This window comes from Sugiyamaella lignohabitans, chromosome C, assembly GCF_001640025.1.
Source record: "Sugiyamaella lignohabitans strain CBS 10342 chromosome C, complete sequence".
In the NCBI taxonomy this organism is placed as follows: domain Eukaryota; kingdom Fungi; phylum Ascomycota; class Dipodascomycetes; order Dipodascales; family Trichomonascaceae; genus Sugiyamaella; species Sugiyamaella lignohabitans.
In genome coordinates, this window is record NC_031671.1 from 1,921,715 (window position 1) to 1,945,701 (window position 23,987).

At 45.7% G+C, this 23,987-nt stretch overlaps 8 protein-coding genes and 3 non-coding genes across 11 annotated transcripts; 5 read left to right on the forward strand and 6 right to left on the reverse strand.

Moving 5' to 3' along the window:
* Positions 1-40: 40 nt before the first annotated feature.
* Positions 41-1,003, reverse strand: AWJ20_4303 (uncharacterized protein; the record flags this gene model as incomplete). Its single annotated transcript, XM_018881372.1, has 1 exon — positions 41-1,003. One exon carries the CDS (start codon positions 1,001-1,003, stop codon positions 41-43), a length of 963 nt encoding a protein of 320 aa, XP_018733968.1.
* Positions 1,004-4,218: 3,215 nt separating this feature from the next.
* Positions 4,219-4,290, forward strand: AWJ20_4304 (the record flags this gene model as incomplete). Its single annotated transcript has 1 exon — positions 4,219-4,290. It is a non-coding gene; the product is annotated as a tRNA-His (tRNA).
* A 752-nt stretch (positions 4,291-5,042) lies between these two features.
* Positions 5,043-5,116, forward strand: AWJ20_4305 (the record flags this gene model as incomplete). The annotated part of the gene is made up of 1 exon: positions 5,043-5,116. It is a non-coding gene; the product is annotated as a tRNA-Ala (tRNA).
* Positions 5,117-5,441: 325 nt separating this feature from the next.
* AWJ20_4306 lies at positions 5,442-5,513 on the forward strand (the record flags this gene model as incomplete). The annotated part of the gene is made up of 1 exon: positions 5,442-5,513. It is a non-coding gene; the product is annotated as a tRNA-His (tRNA).
* Positions 5,514-5,577: 64 nt separating this feature from the next.
* PRM1 (pheromone-regulated protein PRM1) lies at positions 5,578-7,629 on the reverse strand (the record flags this gene model as incomplete). Its single annotated transcript, XM_018881373.1, has 1 exon — positions 5,578-7,629. The coding sequence occupies one exon, from the start codon at positions 7,627-7,629 to the stop codon at positions 5,578-5,580; it is 2,052 nt and encodes a 683-aa protein (XP_018733969.1).
* A 590-nt stretch (positions 7,630-8,219) lies between these two features.
* Positions 8,220-10,460, reverse strand: ATM1 (ATP-binding cassette Fe/S cluster precursor transporter ATM1; the record flags this gene model as incomplete). The annotated part of the gene is made up of 1 exon (XM_018881374.1): positions 8,220-10,460. The coding sequence occupies one exon, from the start codon at positions 10,458-10,460 to the stop codon at positions 8,220-8,222; it is 2,241 nt and encodes a 746-aa protein (XP_018733970.1).
* A 658-nt stretch (positions 10,461-11,118) lies between these two features.
* On the reverse strand, positions 11,119-11,976 carry AWJ20_4309 (uncharacterized protein; the record flags this gene model as incomplete). The annotated part of the gene is made up of 1 exon (XM_018881375.1): positions 11,119-11,976. The coding sequence occupies one exon, from the start codon at positions 11,974-11,976 to the stop codon at positions 11,119-11,121; it is 858 nt and encodes a 285-aa protein (XP_018733971.1).
* A 513-nt stretch (positions 11,977-12,489) lies between these two features.
* On the reverse strand, positions 12,490-16,962 carry DNF3 (aminophospholipid-translocating P4-type ATPase DNF3; the record flags this gene model as incomplete). Its single annotated transcript, XM_018881377.1, has 1 exon — positions 12,490-16,962. One exon carries the CDS (start codon positions 16,960-16,962, stop codon positions 12,490-12,492), a length of 4,473 nt encoding a protein of 1,490 aa, XP_018733972.1.
* AWJ20_4311 (uncharacterized protein) lies at positions 13,703-13,984 on the forward strand (the record flags this gene model as incomplete). The annotated part of the gene is made up of 1 exon (XM_018881378.1): positions 13,703-13,984. The coding sequence occupies one exon, from the start codon at positions 13,703-13,705 to the stop codon at positions 13,982-13,984; it is 282 nt and encodes a 93-aa protein (XP_018733973.1).
* Positions 16,963-17,245: 283 nt separating the features above from the next.
* DNF3 (aminophospholipid-translocating P4-type ATPase DNF3) lies at positions 17,246-18,298 on the reverse strand (the record flags this gene model as incomplete). The annotated part of the gene is made up of 1 exon (XM_018881379.1): positions 17,246-18,298. One exon carries the CDS (start codon positions 18,296-18,298, stop codon positions 17,246-17,248), a length of 1,053 nt encoding a protein of 350 aa, XP_018733974.1.
* Positions 18,299-23,297: 4,999 nt separating this feature from the next.
* On the forward strand, positions 23,298-23,600 carry RPL19A (ribosomal 60S subunit protein L19A; the record flags this gene model as incomplete). Its single annotated transcript, XM_018881380.1, has 1 exon — positions 23,298-23,600. One exon carries the CDS (start codon positions 23,298-23,300, stop codon positions 23,598-23,600), a length of 303 nt encoding a protein of 100 aa, XP_018733975.1.
* Between the last annotated feature and the right edge of the window lie 387 nt (positions 23,601-23,987).

The window sequence follows — 23,987 nt, forward strand, 5'->3', positions numbered from 1 at the left end:
CGGAGGCACAAGAGGCACCCGTTATATTTGTTTATAGACCCTAATTGTTTTCACCAGCTTCGCGTTTCTTGACAGCGTCGTTCTCGAAGTCGAGACCGGCGTGGGTGCGGAGAATGCCGTAGATTGAGGAGGCGTCGAGGTTTTTCTTGACGTCTGAGAGTTTTTCCGCTTCGTGGAGATGTTGTCGGGCTACGTCGAGGGTGGGGAGTTTGACTCCGTGTTCTTTGGCGAGACTGATGGCGTGGCCAGAATCTTTGAGTCCGTTCTGGACCGTGAAGTAGGGAGTGCCATTGGCACCGGGGTCGTAGATCCCGCCGCTGTTTTTCTGGAAATAGAGCCCCACTGTAGGACCAGCGAACTCTTGGGCCCATTCTGTCATGAGTTCGGGTGACACTCCGACCTTTTCACCGAGAACTTGGACCTCACCAGCCAACTCCATCAGGCCTACAATGAACACATTGCCGGTGATTTTCATGGCCACAGCTCTTGTCACATCGTCTCCGACATAGAAAATCTTTTTGCCCATGGACATGGCAAATGGTTCGAGCTTATCTACAGCCTCTTTATTGCCAGCAGGTACAAATATCAGTTTCTTGGCTGCTGCAAACGGAGCAGCTCCAAACACAGGACTGGATATGAACGTGGCTCCTTGTTCGGTCACAAGCCCGTGATTCAGTTTCGAAGTATCTGGATGAACAGTAGCACAGTCAACAATAATCTTTCCCTTGAGCTTGGGTCCAAGAGGAAGAACAGATTCTTTGACTGCCTGGATAATAGCATCGTCACTGGACAACATGAAGAAAGTGATATCCGACTTGGCAACTACATCACTAATAGACTCGACTTGAGTTGCACCAAGATCTCTGAGAAATTTGCCCTTCTCATAAGTACGGTTATAGAAAACCAATGAAGGGTACTTATTTTCCTTGAGAAACTCCTGTAAATTCTTGGTCATAGGACTGCCCATGGCACCGAGACCGACCTGTACATGCGTTAGATCCATGACTTTACTTTCCACAAATCCGCTTTACACATCCCTGAGCTGTTTACAATTCAATTTCTCGTTTTGTTTCAATTGACTGAACAGCATCCCAGCGACAATTGACCAGAACCGACCCTCACTCCCTTTGTTCCCGAAGCGAATACAACCAGGTCTGGGCGGAGCCCAGCTGCAGGAGGCATTGACCCCTCCCCGAGAAAAAATTAAAAACTTACGAAACCGACTTGTAAAGAGGACATTATTGCACAAAAACCAGATATTAGATCAAACAGAATTGGCAAGGTAGACTACGAGACCGACTGGCGAGAAGCTTGTCTTTTATTGCTCGAAGCAGGAACATCAATCCGACATCGGAAAATCGCGGCTGCATGAACACCCGTCACCCCGCATTCTGGATCTTCACCGGTGCTTCATTCTTATCGCAAACATTTCTACTCTCTCATTTCAAATACAATTTTTCTTGGCTTGTAGTTCACATGACGAAAAAAATTGTGTTCGATTTGCTCGCTGCACAAAATCCAGACTCTGATCCGACCCGGCAAACAACTCTTCCGACCCGGGCTGGTCCCGCCAGATGATTTATCCGCGTGCATACTAAAATATTATATAATGATTATAAAAGTTTGGGGCACGGCTCGAGCACCGTTTACAGCTGAATCGGCCCGATACGGTGGTGCTACTACCCCTGGACCTGCCTCCGGCGGCTGGGGCTCCGCCCCAGACCCTGGTTGTGCTCGCTTCGCGAGCGACTCGGGGCCGGGGCACGTCTCCCGAGCAGCCTCCTACAAGGCAGGAGCCACGGGGTCTGGGGCAGAGCCCCAGCCGCCGGAGACAGGTTTCCACCCGAGTGGTACTGTCATGCAATGAGATTAATAAATAGATGCTAATGAACACTGGTCGTCATTTTTTGGCGAAGAGCGTGTTGATGAGCTCGTGTAGGGTGGTGGAGATCTCGTCTTTGACGGCCTGGGTTTTGAAATCCGACCGCTCGTTGGCTAGCTCGGTTTTGAGGTCCTCTTTGAGTTCGACAAGAAGTGCGGTTCGAAGCTCGTCTTTGAGTTCGGCTAGGAACTCTCTTTTCAGCTCTTGTCTCAGTTCGGTCTTTATTTGTTCTTTTAGAGTCCTGGCGTCGTTCATCGTTTTCTGGTTTTGATGATTGTCGGTTACTACTGACATGGTTTTGCTGAAACTCTCGCATATCTTGGTTGTGGCCTCGAGACACTGTTTCAGTGCGTTATCTGTGTAGTTCCGGGCTGGCTGGAAGGTGAGATCGTCTTCATAAGTGGTGACCTCGTTTCTGGGTCTTGTGGTTGTACTGGTGAAGGGTCTTAGTGATGAGTCTGATCTTGGTCGCTTGCGAGGGATTAGACTGTCTCTGCGATCAGACTCTTCTCCGTCTCGTTCGTTAGACTCGTCACCGTCATCTCTATCTCGGCTTGATTCGCGGTTTCCACTAAGTTCTGCAATAACTTCAGGATCCAGATCTCCGTTTTCAATGCCAATATCTATGAGCTCTTTCAGTGCACTTAAAATGTTTGTTTTCTCTACTCCAAGATCCCGCCGTCTGCCTATCGCTTCGTCTATGTTCACAATTATCACCGTCAAGTCCCAGTTCAATGTGGTGAACGATTTTGCAATGTCCGTGAGCTTCCCAGAGTTGTCTAGTACCAGCTTCCGTTGCGACTCCATCAACTGCCTCAGTTTACCGCCAATCTGGATCTCAGTGAGTACTGACCCATCCTCATTTTTTGGGATTGTATTGTACTCCTCTTCTTCCGATCCAGCGTTTTTTGAAAGTTTCCCACTTAATCGCTGATAAAAAGCTTTTTGGTTTGCTTGTGGGTCACCTGTGAATGTTTTCAGGTATTTCATGACAAACTTGGTGAATGCAGCTGTGCCTTTATTGTTCCATCTAACCCTCTCATGCTCCTTGGCAAACCCCGAGTTAGGTGTCTCTGATAATGTATTCTTTCTCGGCCGCCCCCTTTTCTTTTGAAATGAATATTTTTCTTCACTATAATTCTGTTTAGGGGGTGTCATTGGCTCTCGCGGCCGTGTGTTGATAACCTGTCTACTGGTATTACCAAAACTGGCCCATGATAGGGTTTTCGACCCTTCGGAAGGACCCGCTCTATGTTGCACGATATTGGTCCCAGAGTCCTCTTCACTCTCATCACTCAGTTCCTCGTCGTCCAGATTGATCTCTTCGTCTTCGTTGCCATCCATGTCCTCGGACTGCTCTCTTTTCAGTGTATTAATGCCTTCCATTATCTATATGTATCCCCTTTCTCACAAATTTATCATAGTTTTATCGTTTTGCGATATAAACCACTTATATATATCTTAATTTACAGTTTAATGAAAACGTTGTGACTGTGAAATTCAATAAACGAAATAAAATAATTATAATCTCAATGTTTGGCGTCCAGCCTCGGTGCTACTGTATACTCTGTTTATATCTACCTCATAGTCTCTGTGTTATTAATGAATACGAGCTGTTTCACTTGTCTCAAAGTGTGGTCTGGCGGAGAGGCCTATAATAAATCAATTATTATTGCGCAAAAAGTAATAATTATGATAATAATAAAATAAATTACTTGTCCCAATCAACTTTTAAGGTTGTATATAGGCAACTAACCTAACCTCGATCGGAAAGGGGAACTAAAAATATTAATTCTAATATTATATTTATTTATTTTGCCGATTATTTACAATTCATGTGTTTGATTTATATAATACACGTGTTAGTGGGTGTATATGCGTTGGTTTTGGTAAGCTCATTGCTTCTATAACAGTAGTCCTGTCTGGTGTATGCTTTGATATTGTCCACAATTCTTCTTGGCTGAGATTGGATTCTCACTATTATCTACATGAATATATATATCTTGAATTCTTTAATTCTTTGATTATTTAGTTCGATGGGAAAAAATATGTTTGCGGGTCTTATTATTGTACTGTACCGCTATGGTACCATGGTCCGAGGCCCGACTACATGTGCCACAAATAACCAGCATACTGCAACTGCATGATGTAAAAAACATTTAGCAAAAAAACCGGTATGTAAAACACCAGTAAATAGACAACCAGCTACTGAGAATCGGTGTTCTATGACTATATATACCATATAATGGAATCCAAGCACACCCACTGGAGAAGCAATAATTTTATCAAATGTTGTTTTAAGTAGGAATCAAAAAATATTTTTTTAATAACTGGTCGCCGTTGTAGTATAGTGGTTAGTACACTTCGTTGTGGCCGAAGAAACCCAGGCTCGATTCCTGGCAACGGCAGTTATTTTTTTGGCCGTGGTTTATACCATCGTTATTACAACTCAAGGGACTACCAAACGAATACCGAACACGGACACTGAAAGCCACACTCAAGTTAGATTGATTGATCACTATTTTTTTGAGCGCGCCGATGATATGCAGATATATACCCCGAGCCACCAATGAACAAGCATTCAACCACGCAGTGGTACTCATGAAGGAACGCCCGGAAAACCGCAATTATTATGTTACATTTATTCCCAGGATGGCTGCTAAATCAGCACATGCTAAAGCAAAATCAGGACACCAGCCTGGAAACCTTATCTTCATGCACATAAGTGAAACGTTGTCTAATGTTATCTGAAGTTCATTGCAGGCGACAATATTATATCACGGAGATATCACCTGAAGACCGCAACTGATAAACGCTATGGTATATAGATACAAAGAACAAGTAATAGACGACAGCAGAGCTATCGTTCAGATATTGAATCACTCTGAAAAGAGCACTACACCTGCCGAAATAAAATAACAAAAATAATAGAAAAGTAATTCGGGAGCATGATTTGGCTTCTAATATCATCGATAAATACATCTGATTCGTTTAATTTGCTTCATGTTATGTATATATCCTGTAGAGTGAACAATTCATCTTAAAGTGCTGCCTTTATATCAGTTTTCCACATTAGGATAAAATATCGTAGATCATGACTCGCCCTTGAATCCCTTACATTTGTCTCTAGTGGTAATGACAAACCCAAACCTCAACATTTGGGCGTATAGTCTAGTTGGTTATGGCGCTCGCTTAGCATGCGAGAGGTCTCCGGTTCAATTCCGGATTCGTCCATTTTTTGCTTTTTTTTGGGTCTCGCGACAATTTTGAGGACCCTGTTGATATACCAGACAACAATACGTCAAGTTTTATGCCTTTATTCTAGATAATTGTCATACGGCTGTGGTAGAGCGGTGAAGCACGAACTAAATGCGGTTTAATCTTACTGTCGTCACGTCTCAGACCAATCAGATTGTTCCTATTTTGAATAACCGGTGATATATACAACTCTAAGAACAGAAAACAAAAAAAAAGGGCATATTAGAACTCTCGGACAGCCAATGAATATATTTAACGAGAAATGGGAAAACAGGTTGCAAATAATTTTGTTCAAAAATTCGCCGTTGTAGTATAGTGGTTAGTACACTTCGTTGTGGCCGAAGAAACCCAGGCTCGATTCCTGGCAACGGCATACTTTTTTGGCTCCAAAACCAAACATTTATTATCTATATATAATTTATGTCAAACTGTCTCACTTAGTCTTTGAGATAGTCAGAGTCCGCCTTAGTACTATATCGTACCATCGATGAATGTTTTAATCTCACCGACAGCGGTCGAGTCTCCATGAAAGCTACTGGAGTTGGTAAAGGTGGTGGTCGAGGTACCGTAGTTGAGGCAGGAGAGGCCAACGGAGAATTTTTATAGAGATTACCAGCCAAGAAAGAAGGAGGATGAAACCAATTATATCTCCAGCCTTCCTCTATAACGTTCTCAAAGTATCCGGGACATGGGTTAGCAGCGGGCAGAGGAGGGATGTTGGATTCGCCTTTAACTGATTCTGACATGTCATGACTGGGATGGGATTCTGATTTCACTGCTTTCACATAACAATACAGGAGAGCAATAATTGCAAAGGAGAGCCATATTGCAATCAGAGATATAGACACATACAGCTCAACCATCAAGCTTTTCGTATATGTGCCAATCAAGGCATTGACAACTGTATCAATAGACTGAGAAACGTCCGATATGCCGCTATCGAGAAAAACAACATGATCTATAGGAAATAAAGAAGATCCTTGAATTCGAGTCAATGTTTGATTGCCTACTATCGTGTTATTTGTAGGTCCTAATACCAAAGACGGACTTATTCTAGGAAGTGTCACATGTGCCTCATTATGAACCCAGGTTAGCCCTTCAATTGCTTCGCTTATCTTACCACCTATGACACATTGAACGACACTAGATACAGCATCGTAAAGTGGTGTGCCCTGAAATGTCTCATTGAGTGCTGTGTTCATGGACTTCTGAAACTGTGTCAACGTATTATTTATCGAAGTAGTCCCCGTATCAACCCACCCAAATAAATTGCTATTAATGCTAGCTTCGGTATCGTTTATAGCATTATTTGTCGAGTTTACCCAAGAAGTGAGCTGCTGATTTATGGCATGAGCAAAATTTGATTCTATATTCGATACTTGTGAACCCAATTTCGGAAGCTCTCTCTTTATGATTGCCAGAAGGGAAAATTGCAGGATAACAACCAAAATACCAAGTAACCCAATAACGAGACAGTTGAACATGGGATGGTAAGTGACATAGTCTATCAACCACCTCGACATAGCCTTGTTATTATCAGATTCAACGACTCTGGCGACCATATCTTGAAGACGTACAGTCCAACGATTCATCGCCATGTTTATAATGATCAAATTTGCTTGTTTTGTAGAAGTTTTAATTCTATCACTCTTGAGATCAGCGCAAGTATTTAACCATCTCAGTTTACTGTATTCTTGGTACGCAACTGGAACGCAAATCAGCACGACCATGACAGCCATAGTGATAAGAAATGCCTTCAACAGTACATCAATATCATGTGAAATTTCATTAAACAAGGTATTGATTTGCTGAGGTGTACAATATATACTGCTATTCTGAGGAGAAGCAGTGAATGGGGCAGGCCTGAAATTGATCGACTCTCTAATTGTATCGTTCAGCTGATTATAAAGTAATGTGAATGGTTCTTTTATTTCGTTTTCAACGGCTGTTTTCACCGTGTCATAGCTAGGAAGATTATCCTTCAGATCATTTAGCTTCAAGTTTATTGACGTGGGGATTTGCAAATTCTTTAAAGAATTTATGCTCAAATTCACTTTGCTTATACCGTCACTATCGCCTGAGAAGAAGCTCTCCATGTCAGACACAAAAGCAGCCACATCGTTCAGAGCACTAGAAATATCGTCCAAACCAGTCTCCAAGTCTGCAGTAACAGACTGGAGCTCATTGTTGGTAAAGCTGATAATTGACTCTGTAGCATTGGCTACATTGGTAATGGTTCCATCAATCAGACTGACTGCCAAACATGCGTAAGTACCGACCCACATGTCTAATGAAAAAATCACCAAATTTTGAACCCCTATAATTAGTAAACGTAGAGTTGCAAGTAGACCAGCTACACTCTCGTCAATTCCCATTGAAATCAGCGAATTCGCTGTGTTGGTCAAAGTTTGAGGCAGGTTCATTGCAGACGTCATAGCACTCTGTGCAGAGCTGCAAGACATGAGGGCTAACTGCTGGACAGTTGACATTGAATATCGCAGAGAATTTCTAAATAAAAGAAGCTTCACAATCAAAATCATCATTATAATCGACCATTTGTTTATCAAAACTTGCGAAAGTCGTGCTTTTAAACCAATAAATGGAAGCGGATACTGATGGCTAATCGACGCAAGAGATGCGATGAACGAGAATCCCGCTCTGATTCTCGGGTGTACTGACTCAGGTTTAAAAAGATTGCGTGCAAAATCCATCCTTTGTAAATGACAATTGTCGTAGAGAAAAATTCAAGTGTCAAGTATTTACTCAGTTTTGTGGTGAAGGTCGCTCATGAGGCCCAACATGAAACATGCATACCCCCTGAGATCAGATGAGTGCATGCATCATGCAAGTATTGACGCTCGTCCCTGCATTATCGTAACACATTTTTATAGACAGTGAAATTCATTTTCAGCAAAATTTTGTCTTGGCAGTCAAGCACAGCCCAACTAGTGCTTCATTGTTTCAGAAAGCATCTGCCAGGTCGATACTTCAAAGCACGCTCTGAAATCGACCCCAAACAGTTTTGAGGCATCTTTTACCAATTATGGTGTTGAAATCTAATTTAGCTATATACAACAAATTAGGCAGACTCGATGGTCTGCTTCTCCCCCTCCTCTACTTCAGTGTGGTCATGATGCTCTTGTGCTTTCCACATATTATAATACAAAGAGTTGGGATTTTGTAAGAGATCCTGGTGTTTGCCCTCTTCAGCCACAGTACCATTGCGAAGGACAATGATCTTATCAGTATCAGCTACAGTCTTCAATCTATGAGCAATAAATACTGATGTAGCCCTCAGCTCTTTAAGATTATAATTGATATTCTGTAATAGAGCCTTTTCAGTCTCAGTATCCAGTGCAGAGGTCGCTTCATCAAAGAATATTATTGGTGATTTCTTTAAAAGCACTCGTGAAATTGCCAGCCTTTGCTTCTCACCACCAGAAATCATAAGACCACGCTCACCAACCTGAGTCTCATAACCATCAGGAAGCTGGCTTATTAATTTTCCTAACTCTGCTCTTTCGGCCACTTCTTCTACCTCCTCGTTTGTGGCACTGAGTCTTCCATAGTGAATGTTATTTCGAATAGTATCGTTAAATAAAGGGGTGTCTTGAGGGACTACTGCAATAGATTGCCTAATAGATTCCAAAGTCATGTTTCTGATATCTTGTCCATCCACTAAAATACGGCCTTCTTGAACATCGTAAAATCTGAAAAGCAGTCTGAGAATAGTCGACTTACCAGATCCACTGGATCCAACAAGTGCTACTCTCTGGCCGCTAGGAATGACAAATGTGGCATTCTTCAAAATAGGTCTATCAGCGTGGTAGCCAAAAGTCACGTTCTCGAACCTGATCTCACCTCCCTTGTATTGGTAGGGTCGGGCATCTGCTGGCTCCTTTATAGTGACATTGACATCCTGAAGCTTAAACAGAGCTTCCATATCCCAAAGCGATTGTTTTAAATCTCTGTAAACAGAACCTAAGAAGTTCAAGGGTACTGAAAGCTGGAACACTAACTGGTTCACAAGAACTAAGTCACCAACACTAAGACTTCCATCAGCCACTCCCGAACATGCCATGTACATAATAGCAGTCAATGCAGAGGAAAAGATGAAATTCTGACCCGAATTCAAATATGCCAGAGATGTGGCGATTTTAATTGACGACTTTTCATAATCTTTCAAAGCAACGTCATATTTGGCGACTTGAAATTTCTCGTTATTGAAATACTTGACTGATTCGTAGTTGATCAAACTGTCAAGAGCAACATTTGCTGCCACGTTATCGGCACGATTGGCATCTCGTCGAAACTGGGATCGCCATGAAGTCGTCTTGATTGTAAATATGGAATATGCTGCCATGGTTCCTACAGCCATGGCTGCAAATTGGAATCCATAATTCCAGGTAAGTATACCACTCACAATACTGATTTCAAGAGTAAGAGGAATAATGTGGAAAACCATTGAAGTAAGGACATAACTGATACCTTTAGTACCTCTTTCAATGGCTCTAGTCATGGCACCTGTCTGTCTCGAAAGATGGAACCCGAGATCCAATTTCAGTAAATGTTCAAAAGTGTTTGTTGCAACCTGGCGAATAGCCTTTTGAGCAACTGTAGCAAAAATGGCGTTTCGAAGCTCACCAAAAAGAACGGATCCAAATCTAGCAAGACCATATCCCAAAACCATTGCACCAACTACTGTCGATACCTCACCCACCTGAGTGGTCCAGTCGACATTCATGTTATCAATGATATCTTTAAAAAAGAATGGCACCTGAACATTGAGTACTTTCGAACCCACCAGTAAAGAAAGGGCAATAACCACTCTCACCTTGGCAGACAAATTGTCCTTCGGCCATAGATACTTGAAAAGTTGCCGCAGAATTGTATTGTGAAACTTTTTCTCCTCCGGCTCCTGTTGTTCTGAAAGATACGAGCTCGTAGTACTACTTTTTGAACTTTTATTCCCTTCAGACGGAGTAGTCGTCGTCGTCGTTTTTGTATCCGTAGAAGCTAGCTTCTGAGCATTGTCGGATTCAGTCTTAGCCACACTTTCACTTGCGGTCTTAGAAGCACTATTGTTACCAGCCAATACAGCAGAAACCGTATGGAACCCAGCACTCCCTGTTGCCGAATTCAACCCATGACTTCCATGCAGAAAAGCTCCCGGAAGTATAAATCGCAGTTTAGGACCGCTGCCACCTGGTATCCTCGAAGAGGCACGAGCAGCTGCCGTTCCCAGGTGCCTGCTTAGACCTATTGATCCCCGACCTGCTATCAGGACATTCCGTCCCAAAACGCATCCAGAAGACAGCATGGCTCTATAAAACCCAGAATTCTCAAAAAGAACAGAGATCCCAGGTCTGTTTATTCGGCTTTGCCGGCAATATGGATTGGTCAGACAAAAGCCGAATATCGCACATATATATTTTCAATACGACACTGCACGTGACCACAAACCTGCAAAACTCCGCCGGCCGGAATTGACTATCTCAGGGGTAACGGATTCTGCCTCCGGTGGCTGGGGCTCTGCCCCAGACCCCGTTGCTCTTGCTTCGCAAGAGATGGCGGAAACTGTCGGGATATCCAGTGTTTCAAGTTCCCACAGAGTTTGAAGCGAAATTTCAGGTGAAGAGAGGGGATGATAGTAACATTTTAGGCTGGAGAAACGCAGCTTACACGAAGCTAGAATAAATAAAGAGCCTGTTGAGGCTTTAAGAAGTGTAACTAAACATTCGAGAATGTCTAGTTTGATCCAGTGACTCTAACCGGGGTCATAATAGGTGAAGTGGTATTAGCAGCTTTAGGGTTCGTGACATAGGCAACTCGGCGTTTTGGCACCGATTCCATCCCAGTGCTACCACCCAGAACTTTACTAGAAACATTCTCTATTGCTTTAATGTGTGAAGATGAAAGTCGATCTGGTTTGTTAGTATAATACCGGGTCGATTTGGAGGGTCGGAGTGTCTTTCATATCAATACTTACTATTATCGGTCTCAGTCAGTAAGAAAATTCTGTTCTCAATGAGCTCTACTTGACCCCCATATTCGCTCTCTGAATGATTGGTAATGGCCAAGGGCTGAGAAGGACTGGCTTCAATGAGTTCACGCTTGTTGGCGGCTATTATAGGGTTGAATACTCGGCCTCCGCTTTTCAGATTCTTAGGAATGGCTGTAGGACCCGTGGTTCTGGTTTTATGGCCCAAGCCCCACTCAGTGATCATGCTTAAGAATGCAGTGGCTAGAACTACCTCACGGTCTATCTTAGACTCGTCAATGAGTAGTTCATAGTCGAAACGGAATTGACGCATCAATCTGGCCCTGGCAACCCGTTCACGGACCTCCTCGGAACCACCACCATTGTTAACTACTCTCTCCAAGAATCTGGTCATTCTTGACCATTCATAAGGAGCTCCATCCTGGAGATAGAAGTGTCTGCTTCTGCCACTGATGCCATTCTGAGCAATCATTTCACGATGTTGGATATCAGGCTTGTGGTGGAAATCTACTGACCTATCCATGAATCCAGGGTGCAGTGTTGCGATCTCCTTTCTACTCGGGAATTCATAAATACTCCAATTAGGGATAAATCTCGACTTGCGTTCAATAGTGTATACCTTGTTTCCATTCCCATCAAAGACGTTCACAGCACGTTGGCGGTCTCTTCGATCGCGACGAACATACAACGCTGTTGCCTTTGAGTGGTCGAGAGGGATATGGTGAGCAGCGAATGCATTCTTGGCTTGAATAACAACCCGAGTGCCCACATGAGCAGCAACAAGCGAAGCCACTGTAAACAAGTGGCCCGCAAGAGTGATAATTGTAGCTTCCATTTCCAACTGAAATTATTGATCAACAACAAGAAAGCGAGAGATACCCACAAACGATTTGTTATGAAATGGTGACACAACTGCTGTAGCAAAACACGAGTTTTTTCAGTTGAAGACAACCTGACCGATGTTACAACTAACGAACTACGACAAGAACCCCGAAATCCAATCAAGACGTAAACATACGGCGTTATCACGGATCATCGCTGCTCCTCAGGGGTAACATGCAGGGTCCGATCAGCACCGAATCCTAACCCGCAGGGGTAGGTCGCTGCCTCCGGCGGCTGGGGCTCTGCCCCAGACCCCGTGGCTCCTCTCACTGCGCTCGAGTCGTTCCGCCGACGGTCCCCAGCAATCTCCTGCGAAGCAGGAGCAACCAGGGTCTGGGGCGGAGCCCCAGCCGCCGGAGGCAGCGCCCCTCCAGAGATTAAGTTATACAAACATTTATTCATATAATGCAAAACAATAAATAGAAAAGAAAAAGTAAATGCAATAAAATCGAAAAAGAACCTCGATCTAGTACTCCATATCGAGCTCTTGTTGACGTCGTTTGAGAATCTCCTGGATTTCCCGCTCATACTCGCCGCTCGTCTTGCGGCCGAATTTAACCATTTTCTTGAGTTTCTGTCTGGTTCCAGATCTTGGCAATGGTCGTGATACGTCTTCATCGGAGTAGTCGTCATAGAAGTTTTGTGGATGGGCGATGATCGAAGAACCAGATTGTCTTGGAGGCAGGCGAATGTTGCCGGAGGAAAGACCGCTGACACGGGCTTCAGCATCCAATTGACTACGTTTCGTGCTGAGACTATAGTGAAGCTCTTCGAAAGCTTCCTCTTCAAGTCGGTTACGCACATCGGCATTCTTCTCGAGCTCTTGGAAAACATCTGTCTCATTCTGTAACACCTTGGATCTAGCAAGACGAACCACTACTTCGAAGGTTAGGCCAACACCAAAAATAACCAAAATTGTCGTCCAGAATGACAAGTCTGTTCCAAACTCTTCAAAAAGAGCGTGAGCCACGAAATAAATCTTCGACGGCTTCTTGCTGTAAATGTAAGACAAAAACATGTTCCAGCACATCCATCCGCCAATAGAGAGAACCATGGTACCGACATTAATCACGGTAATATAGTGCATCTCCAGCAGCTGAAGCTTGGTACAGATCAGAATAATGATACTGGTAAACGAAATCACGCCCAATGGATACAGCGTGTTATCAACAATGGCATGGAACCCATACAAGTAGTAGGTCAAGAACGATACCATGACGCTCTGTGAAGCAGCAATAACCATCCATCCAAGGAATATCAGCAGTCCAAACGCTTGATTCTGCTGCCCCTTGGCATATAGCTCAGGTACAGCAATCAAAGTAGCAGGCTCCAAATCCTTCTCAAAAATACCAATACAAAGTACTGGCAAACTTGTGAATAAAGTGTTGAACATGGACAGAGACCAGTTCTCGTACAATGAGGTTCCTGTGAACATGGTGTTTCCTTGGAAGATTGCCTGTGTGAGGTAGAACAGAAATTCCTTGTAAAAGGTACCCAAGATATACTTGCAAGTTCTGACATAGTTCCATCGTCCATGGACTAGCAATAGCTTAAGAAGGTATCGGAACTGGGCAATAGAATAATCAGACGAACGAGCCGCTTGTAGACCCTCTTTACCAGTGATACCAATACCTACATCAGCACTTTGAATCATAGCAATATCGTTGGCACCATCACCAATGGCTAATGTAATCGACGACTTGACCTTCTTGCGCACAGCCTTGACCATAGAAGCTTTCTGTGAAGGAGAGGCACGACAACAGATGACTGAATCAGCTTTGACTCCTAAATCGATAAACAGAGACATAAGTGTCATGTCATGTTCAATATGGGAAAGTGTGATACCATCGACAACGACCACGCAGTGTGCCACGCGATTATTATCAAGCTCTATCATGGCTGCAGCCATTTTACCAGCTACATCACCTTCATCTGACCGGAGAATAACCACTGTAGAGTAGTCCTTGATAAGCCGACACGAGTAGCCAATGTTAATGGCAGTCTCACGCTTGTCACCAGTCAACATCCATAGTTTGATATTAGCACGACGCAGTTTATCAATGGCCTCGGGAACACCATCTTGAAGTTTATCTTCAATGGCAGTTGCTCCACACAATTCAAAGTCATGTTCAATGGCTTCACCCACTTTCTCGACTTTTTCTTGTCGATTAACGAGACTGGTACGAGCGTCTTGGTACAGCTTCTTCCAATTGTCATATTCTTCCTTTGGCATCCAACGATACGAGTACAACAGAGTACGTAAACCTTCAGTGGAGAACTCTTCAATATGTTCAAGAGTCTTTTCCATGACATAGTTGTCGTTCAACACCAGATGGTCGTCAATTGGTGCCTGGATTTTGCCAATGTTATCGATAGAATCGTCACCGTCATCGCCACTTTCCCCGTAGACACCACTGTTATCAGCATCGCCAGCATGGAAAGAAGACTTTCTAATGAGATCTCTGGAACGACGTGCCCCGTCAAATGAGACACGACCGCGTCTATTGCTGCTACCAGTGGCAGTTGGAACAGTAGACTCGCCGTATTTACGCTGTCTAGCCAAACTCATGGATCGTCGAGATGACTCAGCAATTTGTTCAATGTCATGATCCTGATGTGACCTATTGAGATGATTATCAAGAGATGCCAGAGCATCTTTTCGGTCAATACCGAAACTGGGTCTACTGAAACTGAGTCTACCTGTGCCCGTAATAGACGTCCGATTAAGACTTGACAAACTGTTTCTAGCAATGACGACCTCAGCTTCAGCGGCTTTTCGAAGCGACGACTGTTGTTGGATCTCTTGAGCCTTTTCTAATGCCAGTGAAGATTGACGAAGTCGTTCTAAAATCACATTATCAGCACCTTTACAGAACACACAAATACGTCCATCGGGGAATCTGACTACAATAGACATTCTCTTTCGAGCACTGGAAAACTCAATAATCTCCAAAATTTCGTACACCTCGTCGACTGGACCCTCATCGAATCCATTGGGATACGTACGAATCGTCATCTTATTGTGCTGCCTATCAATGAGCAAGTAACCCATATCTCTAGCAGCAGCTACAAGAGCCAGTTCATCTGGCGAGGCAGCACTATAATCAAGGCTTTCAATTTCAACTTCGCCATCGGCAGACTCGTGTTGGTCTGATTCAGGCAGACACGAGTGACACAGAGCAATAGACAGCAGGAAAAATCTTGCCTTTCGCGCGTATATCGAGTTGGGATGCAAAATCAAGTACTCAATGAGCTCTAAAGTTGACTTGATATCCTGTACTTTCGTCGGATTGGCAGTGGATTTCCATGTATTGACCGAAGTAACTCGACCAAGACTGGCCATACTCTTACGAGGCAGACCACTTGACTTTCGATGGTAGTCAATAGACGTTTTGGCACTGACACCACTAGGACGTTTCATATAAGTTGAGCTTTTACGTGAAACCCCACTGGTACTTTTCCTTGGCAATGCTGCTACTTGACGAAGAATGCTATCTGTGCTGGGACGAGGAGTATAACTAATCGAAGTCCTGGTCTGACTACTAGGACCAGCAGTACCCGAAGGACCAGCACTTGATCCTTGTGATACCACAACCGTTCCTCTGCCTTCAGATTTCCGAAGAGCAGACCGGCTGCGTTTTTGAGCAGCAGGAGCAGCGGGACTAAATACAACCTCACTAACTCGCTCGGAATGCTTATGAGCACTCTTGCCATTATCACTGGTATCCCTGAAATCATTTCTATCACCACTTATCTCCACAACAGCACCAGCACCAGCACGTCTTCTATCAGCCCGCTTAAACAACAGACTCTTTTTCTTGCCAGCATGACTAGATTCCAATTCAGCAGCAGTAGCAGCGGCCGAGGCAGCAGCAGCAGCTGCTGCTGCTTCTTCTGCTTCAATAGCTTCCATCTGAATATCAATATCATGCAACCAGGCAACACCGGCAATTGACAATTTACGGAAAATCATGACGTTGTCCGTCAAAGTACCAGTTTTGTCCGAGAAAATATAGCTGACTTGACCCAGCTCTTCATTAATGGATGCAGTACGAGCTTCACAGGGGGTGTCAGACACTGCATCATACATGTCTATATCTTTCTGAAGCAGCACCATTTGCACCACCTTGATAATCTCCATAGAGACATACAACGACAAGGGAATCAGCGTGTTGAACATGATAATAAAACCCATCAAATTAGGCACCACGCCCACTTCTAGTCCTGTCAGATACCACATTCTGTACCCGCTAGTATTATAATACACCTTGCAAGCGACAGTACAAAACACCGATAAAGCGAGCACAAAAATAACCATGCAAATAACGATATTGTTGACTTTTTTCTGTAATCTAGGAGACTTGGATCGTGGGTTCTGAATAGCATTCATTCGAATCTTGGACTCCTCACCAGTGAAAACCGCTAAACCAAGAGCAGACGACGTGTTTCTGAGAATACTGCCTCTATAAACGATATGACTCGACGACAGAGGATAATCCCTAGCTTCTATATTAATCGCCGCCTCAAAATTGTATAAATCGAGGTTTGGATCTTCTGTCTTAACAAACGCATTCAACGTCGCCAGTTTCTTGTCATCGCCACAAATCTCCTGCAGTCGTGGCAGCGGTTCACGAGTTTTAAGATTAGTCTCTCCGTCCAAAGCCATTGTCTCGATATACGCCATGCCGTTATTTTCACTGTGTAGCAAAATAATATCTGCCGGCACCCAGTCGTTTGACCCGAGCTTGATAATGTCGCCCACTCGAATATCCTTCCAAGCGACCTCTTCATACACGACCGGCGTATCACTGAGCGCGTCGTCTCGGCCGTCATAATTCAAATTCAACCTCGCTACCAAAGCGGTCCGGTTATTCTCGGCCTTATCCTGGCGATGCCGCCGCCAATCGTCATAGCCCTCTCTACCCATCGAAATGGACATGAAAATCAGCAGCGGGATAATCGTGGTATACGAACCGGTCGTCGACCACGACGGAATCATCTGCATAATCGACACACACAAGAAGTACCTTTTTTCCGTTAGCCAGTGAACGCACAGACGGGGGACGTGCCTCCGGCGGCTGGGGCTCCGCCCCAGACCCCGTAGCTCCTGCTTCGCAGGAGTTGCTGGGACTGTCGACGCAACGACTCGAGCGCAGCGAGAGGAGCCACGGGGTCTGGGGCGCAGCCCCAGCCGCCGGAGGCAGTCCCCGACCCAAAAATACTTACACATTGGCCAGTTTAGAGAACTGGAAGATGATCTGTCGAGGCAGGAAGTTGTAGGGGGTGTAGATGGATGACGTGATGTTGTTGTCGCAGTGGGGTTTGTTTGTTCGGTCGTCGATTAGAGGCGGCGTGTTGCGGGGTTTGACTTGGATGGGGATGCCTCGGCCGCCAGTGCTCTCGGGCATCTTCTTTTTGTTGAGAACGAACTCTCTGGCCGATGTGAACCATGCCAGACCTTTTCGTTTCAGGGTTGGTGAACCCGAGAACATTCTGTTGAACCGTCGAGTGCCTTTATTACGAGCCCATGATGAGTAGTTCGGGAGCAGATCGGAGCTCGATGCGTTGACGCTGTTGTTACCGTGTTTCTTCTTAATTAGTCCACTGTCATCATTGATATTGCTACTGGTGGTCGAATGGACATGGCGGTGAAATGCTGTGGGGTGCAGCAACATGTTATTATTACTGTTATTGTTGCTGCTGTTATTGTTGTCGTCAAGCTGGAGAAGCTCTATTGATGGCGGTCTGTCGGCATAGCTCTCGTCTCTATTACTGCTGTTGTTGTTATTGGCGAGATTGTTATTCGCATTTCCAATGCTAAAAGGGTTATTTTGATTATTACCGGTGTGGAAAGACTCGGTCAGTTCCATTCCAGGGTCCTCAGAGTTGCTACCGGCATCCAAATGGGATGTACCGGGTCCTGCACCTACCCCTGAATCGACCGGTTTCGGCTGGCTGCTGCTCGAAAATGACAGAGTATCTTTCGTAGCAGCCATCATCGACTTGGCAAACAACTGGCTTCTCAAACTATACCCTCTTGCTCTTCGAGCAATGGGCTCTGAACCAGTCTGCTGCTGCTGCTGAGGCCGGGAATTCGACGACGGCAGCGCACTGATCCCGTCACTGGCATCGCCAGCCGACGAAGCCAACGGCGAACTGGAATTCCTACTCGCGCCAAAAGACGGCGGCCTCTCGTTCTGGTTCTGATTCTGGCCGTGCGGCCGGCCTGGTGGGTCTGCCCCGTCGTGCGAATGGTCCCGCTGATATTCCGGCATTCTAGAACTTCTAAACCCATCGTTAGCAATTTGTCTACCGGGGAGTCAATGCCTCCGGCGGCTGGGGCTTCGCCCCAGACCCCGTAGCTCCTGCTTCGCAGGAGATGGCTGGGACCGTCGACGCCCGACTCGAGCGAAGCGAGAGGAGCAACCCGGGTCTGGGGCGGAGCCCCAGCCGCCGGAGGCATGCCCGTGCCCCAAGAAATACTCACCAACTGTGGCCACGAGTGTCGAGGGTGTGAATCAAGCAGGCATGGAAGCACCAAAAAGAGGCTGCACGGGAGGCTGGAAATTACGGTTGTTGCGAGATTGGACTTTAATTATCCAGGGCTCGTTTTCCGATCTCGTTCTAGTGGGTGGTCCAGCAGCGAGCAGTTCTTCAGGAGGTGTCAAAAGTCAGAAATAAAAACCTCGTCGGTTAGTCGCTGGGATCGAGTGGATTCCGCCTGGAAAGTCGTTAACGTCACTGGTCGGCCAAAAAGCAGCTTGAAACCAGTTGGTTGGCGAGCTGGCTGGCTGGCTGGTGGGTTAGTACGGTGACTGACTTGGAGCTAATCTTAACCAGGAACCTGTACTCAGTTTAGAGTTTGTAGACTGGCTGCCTGCCGTTTGCACGTAAAGAATGTAACCAAAACTCAATCACTTAGGTCGAGACTTGGTTTGTCTGAAGAGTGTGATCAGACGTAATCAGATGTGATCAAACGATGAGTTCTACTATTGAGTTTCTTGGTCTGAGTCTAAGTCTGAATCTGAATCTGATGTCCGTGACGGAGTGCGTGTCTGTTTGTCAGTTCAGGGTCGGGGGTCGGTCCTAAAGAACGTCGAAACCTGGTGAAATATTTATTAAAGAGAGTCGATACTGTCACGAAACAGACAGTAAATCGAGTTCAGACTGGTCCTGGCGAAGAAAACCGAAGAAAACCGAAGAAAACCTGGTCTGTTGGTCGGTTGGGTCTGGAGGTGAGTTGACTATTCCGAGCTCGCTGGTTCGTTATCAGCTGGTTTGTCGGTTCGGTGAGTGATTCTTAGGTAGATTGGTTGGTTGGCGGAGACAAAAGAAAGCGAGAGTGGCCTTGAAAAGTCGAGAAAAAAGCGAAAATGGCACGCCTGGCACTGTCCGTCTCCAGCTGGACTCGTGGGTTCTGGTGTTTATATTTCTCGCCAGAGCTGATCATGCACCAGCGCATTTATTTCCATTTGGTACCCCCAGCGTCACTTCCCAGCCGTCCCCCATCCCCTCCCAACCGGCCAAGGCCAAGCCACGGCGGCAGCACGAGCGGCAGCAAAATGCAGGCGGGGGAGGGCATGAATGGGCTGGCAGGATCTGGACTACTCTTCTTTTTTTTTAAGGCCAGGGGGGTGGTGGGCCTGCCTCCGGCGGCTGGGGCTCCGCCCCAGACCCGGGTTGCTCCTCTCGCTTCGCTCGAGTCGAGCGTACAGTCCCAGCCAACTCTTCGAAGCAGGAGCCACGGGTATGAGGCAGGTAGGCCAGCCCGGGCCCAGGGGCTGTGCTCGTGCAGGGGTTGCTAGTGCGTGTGTGAGGCTGTCGGGACCGCGTTTGGTGGTTTTACCCAAGGGGCAAAGACCTGCACTGGAAGGGGGGGTAGTGCCTCCGGCGGCTGGGGCTCTGCCCCAGACCCCGTTGCTCCTCTCGCTTCGCTCGAGTCGGGGTTTGGGGGTTCCGCATGTAAAACTCCTGCGGAGCAGGAGCAACCAGGGTCTGGGGCGGAGCCCCAGCCGCCGGAGGCACGAAGGCACCGTGCAAAGGGGGTTATTGGCCCGGGTTCAGGGGGTGTGGTGTGACGGTTCGGGCTAGGTTGGAGATCGCCGGGTCGTGCCAGGTTTCGGGAGCTGGGGGGTTTATTATCAGACATTGCGTCTACCGCATTGGGTGCGATGCGCAGTATGCAGGGTTTAATTAGTGACGTCTGCTCACGTCACCGGTATCGGACCATGCAGCAGCTATGACGAGAAGTGAAACATTGACCCTGACTGGTTCCAAGACAGTCTGAATAGCAACCGTGCAACTTGGTGTGGGATCCGAGACAGTCGACTCGAGCGCAGCGAGAGGAGCAACGGGGTCTGGGGCGGAGCCCCAGCCGGAGGCAGGTTGGGCCCGTAGAAGTGGACTCAGGGGGTGAGTGTGCGGAGGTTTCTCGGGTTTTTGCGCGAGAAAAATTTTTTAGTGGTTGAGGTTGGCTGGGAGGATCCAGGGACGACATTTGAGGGCTAAGAAGAGAAAATACAGGAGGTTGGGGGTGTGTTGCACACAAACTGCTTTGGATTCAAATCTGGCAGAGGGTTCACGACCCCGCTCATAAACACTAAATAATAATATCTCTTTAACGGGGTCGCTTGCCATAGGTACTTCTCCTGGTCTTGAATTTCTACCAAAAGTCATGTAGGTGTCTTCAAAATGGCTTTAATGGATTTAGAACTGGACATTATGTGTATAATGGTGTTTTCATTTTGGCGAGAGCCTTACTATAGCTATTTTGAAGTCTGTTTCTAAAGTCACGTGATAAGACCAGTATGATAATATTCGGAGATATAGAGGAGAAATGAGGACATTTCAACAGACAAAATGATTGAGGAGTTAAAACTGGTTGGGACCGTCGGTGCCCGACTCGAGCGAAGCGAGAGGAGCAGCGGGGTCTGGGGCGGAGCCCCAGCCGCCGGAGGCACCAGTCACCACCCGTCCAGAGCTGCCTGTGAGGCATGAGCCTGAGTGCTGAAAGGAGACTAATAGGGGACTTAGAGGGAGGAATCCGTTTTATACTAGTTGATTTTACGAGAAGTAAATTGAAGCAATCGCAGAAAATATTTGTAGCCATCATGTTGTCAGAAGACCTGAAAACCGCTTGCGAGATTCTTTTCTCTCTTGCAAGGAGCATTTACGAAGTGAGTCCCTTATGAGTCCGATATATGTCAGTTTTAATTAACGAGTTGATGGTCTTATACTGGGGAGCGACTCTGTTGTATTATTCGCTGTCAAGCTCCAGACCTTGTACGAATAAAGAGTAAGAATTTAGATTCCGCGCTTGAACGTTGGCAGATTAACCTTCGGAAATGCTGAAGACTAATTTGGAAAAAACATGTTTAATAATCGCACTTTCGACATTTTCAAGTGAATAAATCTTGTTTTAAAGTCCTATACTATACATAATTAATACAATTCAAATAATTTCAAATCCCATCATTCACACATTACTAGGAGGACTGCTCGCATTTTTATCTGATTTTTACCTGACTTTTACCTGATTACAGGCTGCTTACTTTGTCTCGGTAGAATATGTTAAGAAACTATTGTAGATCTAGATCTTGCAAGAATTAATACAGTGCGACTATCCTGGAAGCGGTTTATAACTGAACTGTGAGTGATTTCTCTTAGAGTTCAAATACAGAATTTTGCTGGAGGGTCATTTTCACTTCCAGGTGTCTTAGAACTCGCAAAATATTAAAGATAAACCCAAGTAGTTTCCAATACTATAGAAACAGCAAGAGAGTATCTTAATCAATAAAATAATTGAAACCCATGAAATATTTCACTTTTGAGTGCAAAATGCATAAAATATCAAAAAAAATTACAGCACCTTCTGTTCACGCCTGGTCTCCCACGGCATTACTGATCAAGGCTCTTAGAGGCTTGAATATGATTGATCGGACGGGAAATCTTATTTTACTCTAGATATGGCCGTAACTGAACAAATAGTTTGGAGGGGGCTTTCGACCTCGATGGAAGCCATCAATTTAGCCTTCATTGGGAGAACATTTGGTGTGCAAAAGTGCCACAATAGCACCCTCCTAGTGCTATTGGCTGCTCTGACTGGACTCTGCCCTATATAAACAAGGTCCTAGCCGCTCCGCGAAGTGGAGCACAACGGGGTCTGGGGCAGCGCCCCAGCCGCCGGAGGCAGACCTCAATCCCCAGCCATTACCGAGCCCCAGAAAGGAGAAACCCGTGAATAAACCTGACGACCGTTTCACCGCAGCCCGTGATGGGAAGTCAGCCGCATGAAAGGTGTGAGCAGGGTCTGCAACTGTGAGTAACCTGGGGTGACCTGTGAGTAAGAGTGATGGAGCGTCGTCGAGTACATATTTCCTAAATAGGCAATTTAAAGTCACATTTAGGCAAATAGTGCATTTTTGTTGCGACTCAGGTGAGATAGTGCACGCAAGAGAGAAGAAGAATCATATCACTGAATAACCGACATATCCACCTCATTCTCTTTCACCACCAATCGACAACAACATAAGAGATGTAAGTGAGAAAGATCTGTAGAAGGTGGATTTCTGGATGAATGCGATAGAAGACGATTGAAAAGCGAGATTGGTTTTGTTAGTTTGGTTTGTTTCGAGACGATGATGATTCTGTTGAGTTAATTTCGATAACAAGGAAGATACATGTAACGACGGTCGAGATAAGGAGTAGTTTTCACAAATTTGTTTTCAATGATATCGACAAGCACATTCTGTTCAACAAGAAAGTGATGACGTTTCACTAGCGACCATATTGTTAATACTATACGAGTAATCGAAGTGTGACAACCGATTTGAGATACGAATTTTTTTCATCGACAGGATTATCCAATACATATTATCAGTCAGTCAGTCCGATAACACACAAATTATTATTCCAAGTATTCAATCTCGCTCTCATTTCTGATTCTGTTTTCGGTTCACAAAAATTTCATCTGCAAACAAACACTAGTCCAACAAAATACTAACAAATTTTAGGGCCAACCTCAGACTCCAAAAGAGACTCGCTGCCAGCGTTTTAAACGTCGGTAAGAGAAAGATCTGGCTCGATCCTAACGAGACCACCGAAATCAGCAATGCCAACTCTCGTCAAGCTGTCCGCAAGTTGGTTTCCAACGGTTTGATCATCCACAAGCCCGCCACTGGTCACTCTAGATCCCGTACTAGAGCCCTCCACGAGGCCAAGCGTGCCGGTAGACACACCGGTTACGGTAAGAGAAAGGGTACTGCTGACGCTCGTATGCCCTCTCAAGTACTCTGGATGAGACGTCTCCGAGTCTTGCGTCGTTTGCTCGTCAAGTACAGAGACTCTGGCAAGATCGACAAGCACCTGTACCACGAACTCTACAAGCTCGCCAAGGGTAACACATTCAAGCACAAGCGTCAAGTCATTGAGCACGTCATCAAGGCCAAGGCCCAAGCCGCCCGTGAGCGTGCCCTCAAGGACGAGTCCGAGGCCCGTCGTCTCCGTAACCGTGCCGCTAGAGATAGAAGACAACAACGTGTTGCCGAGAAGAGAGAGGCCCTTCTCCGAGACGATTAAGCAACTTAAAAACATGATTACCAATTCGCTTATGTTGACAAAATTTAAAAAATCTGGTGTTTTTCTGTTATGTTTTTATGTTGTACCATATATGTAATGGGATATAAAAATTATTAATAACCTTTACGTTCACTTTCAGGGGGTCTGCCTCCGGCCGGACTTGTTGGCATTCGGGGGGTGGATGTGCCTCCGGCGGCCGGGCTCCGCCCGGACCTGGTTGTGCTCGCTTCGCGAGCTGCTGGGACCGTGGGGAGAGTCGAGTCGAGCGGAGCGAGAGGAACTACGGGGTCTGGGGCAGCGCCCCAGCCGCCGGAGGCTGGTCGGCAACGAATTGGTTATTTTATTACCCACCGAGCCCGGCCGCCCGGACCTGGTTGTGCTCGCTTC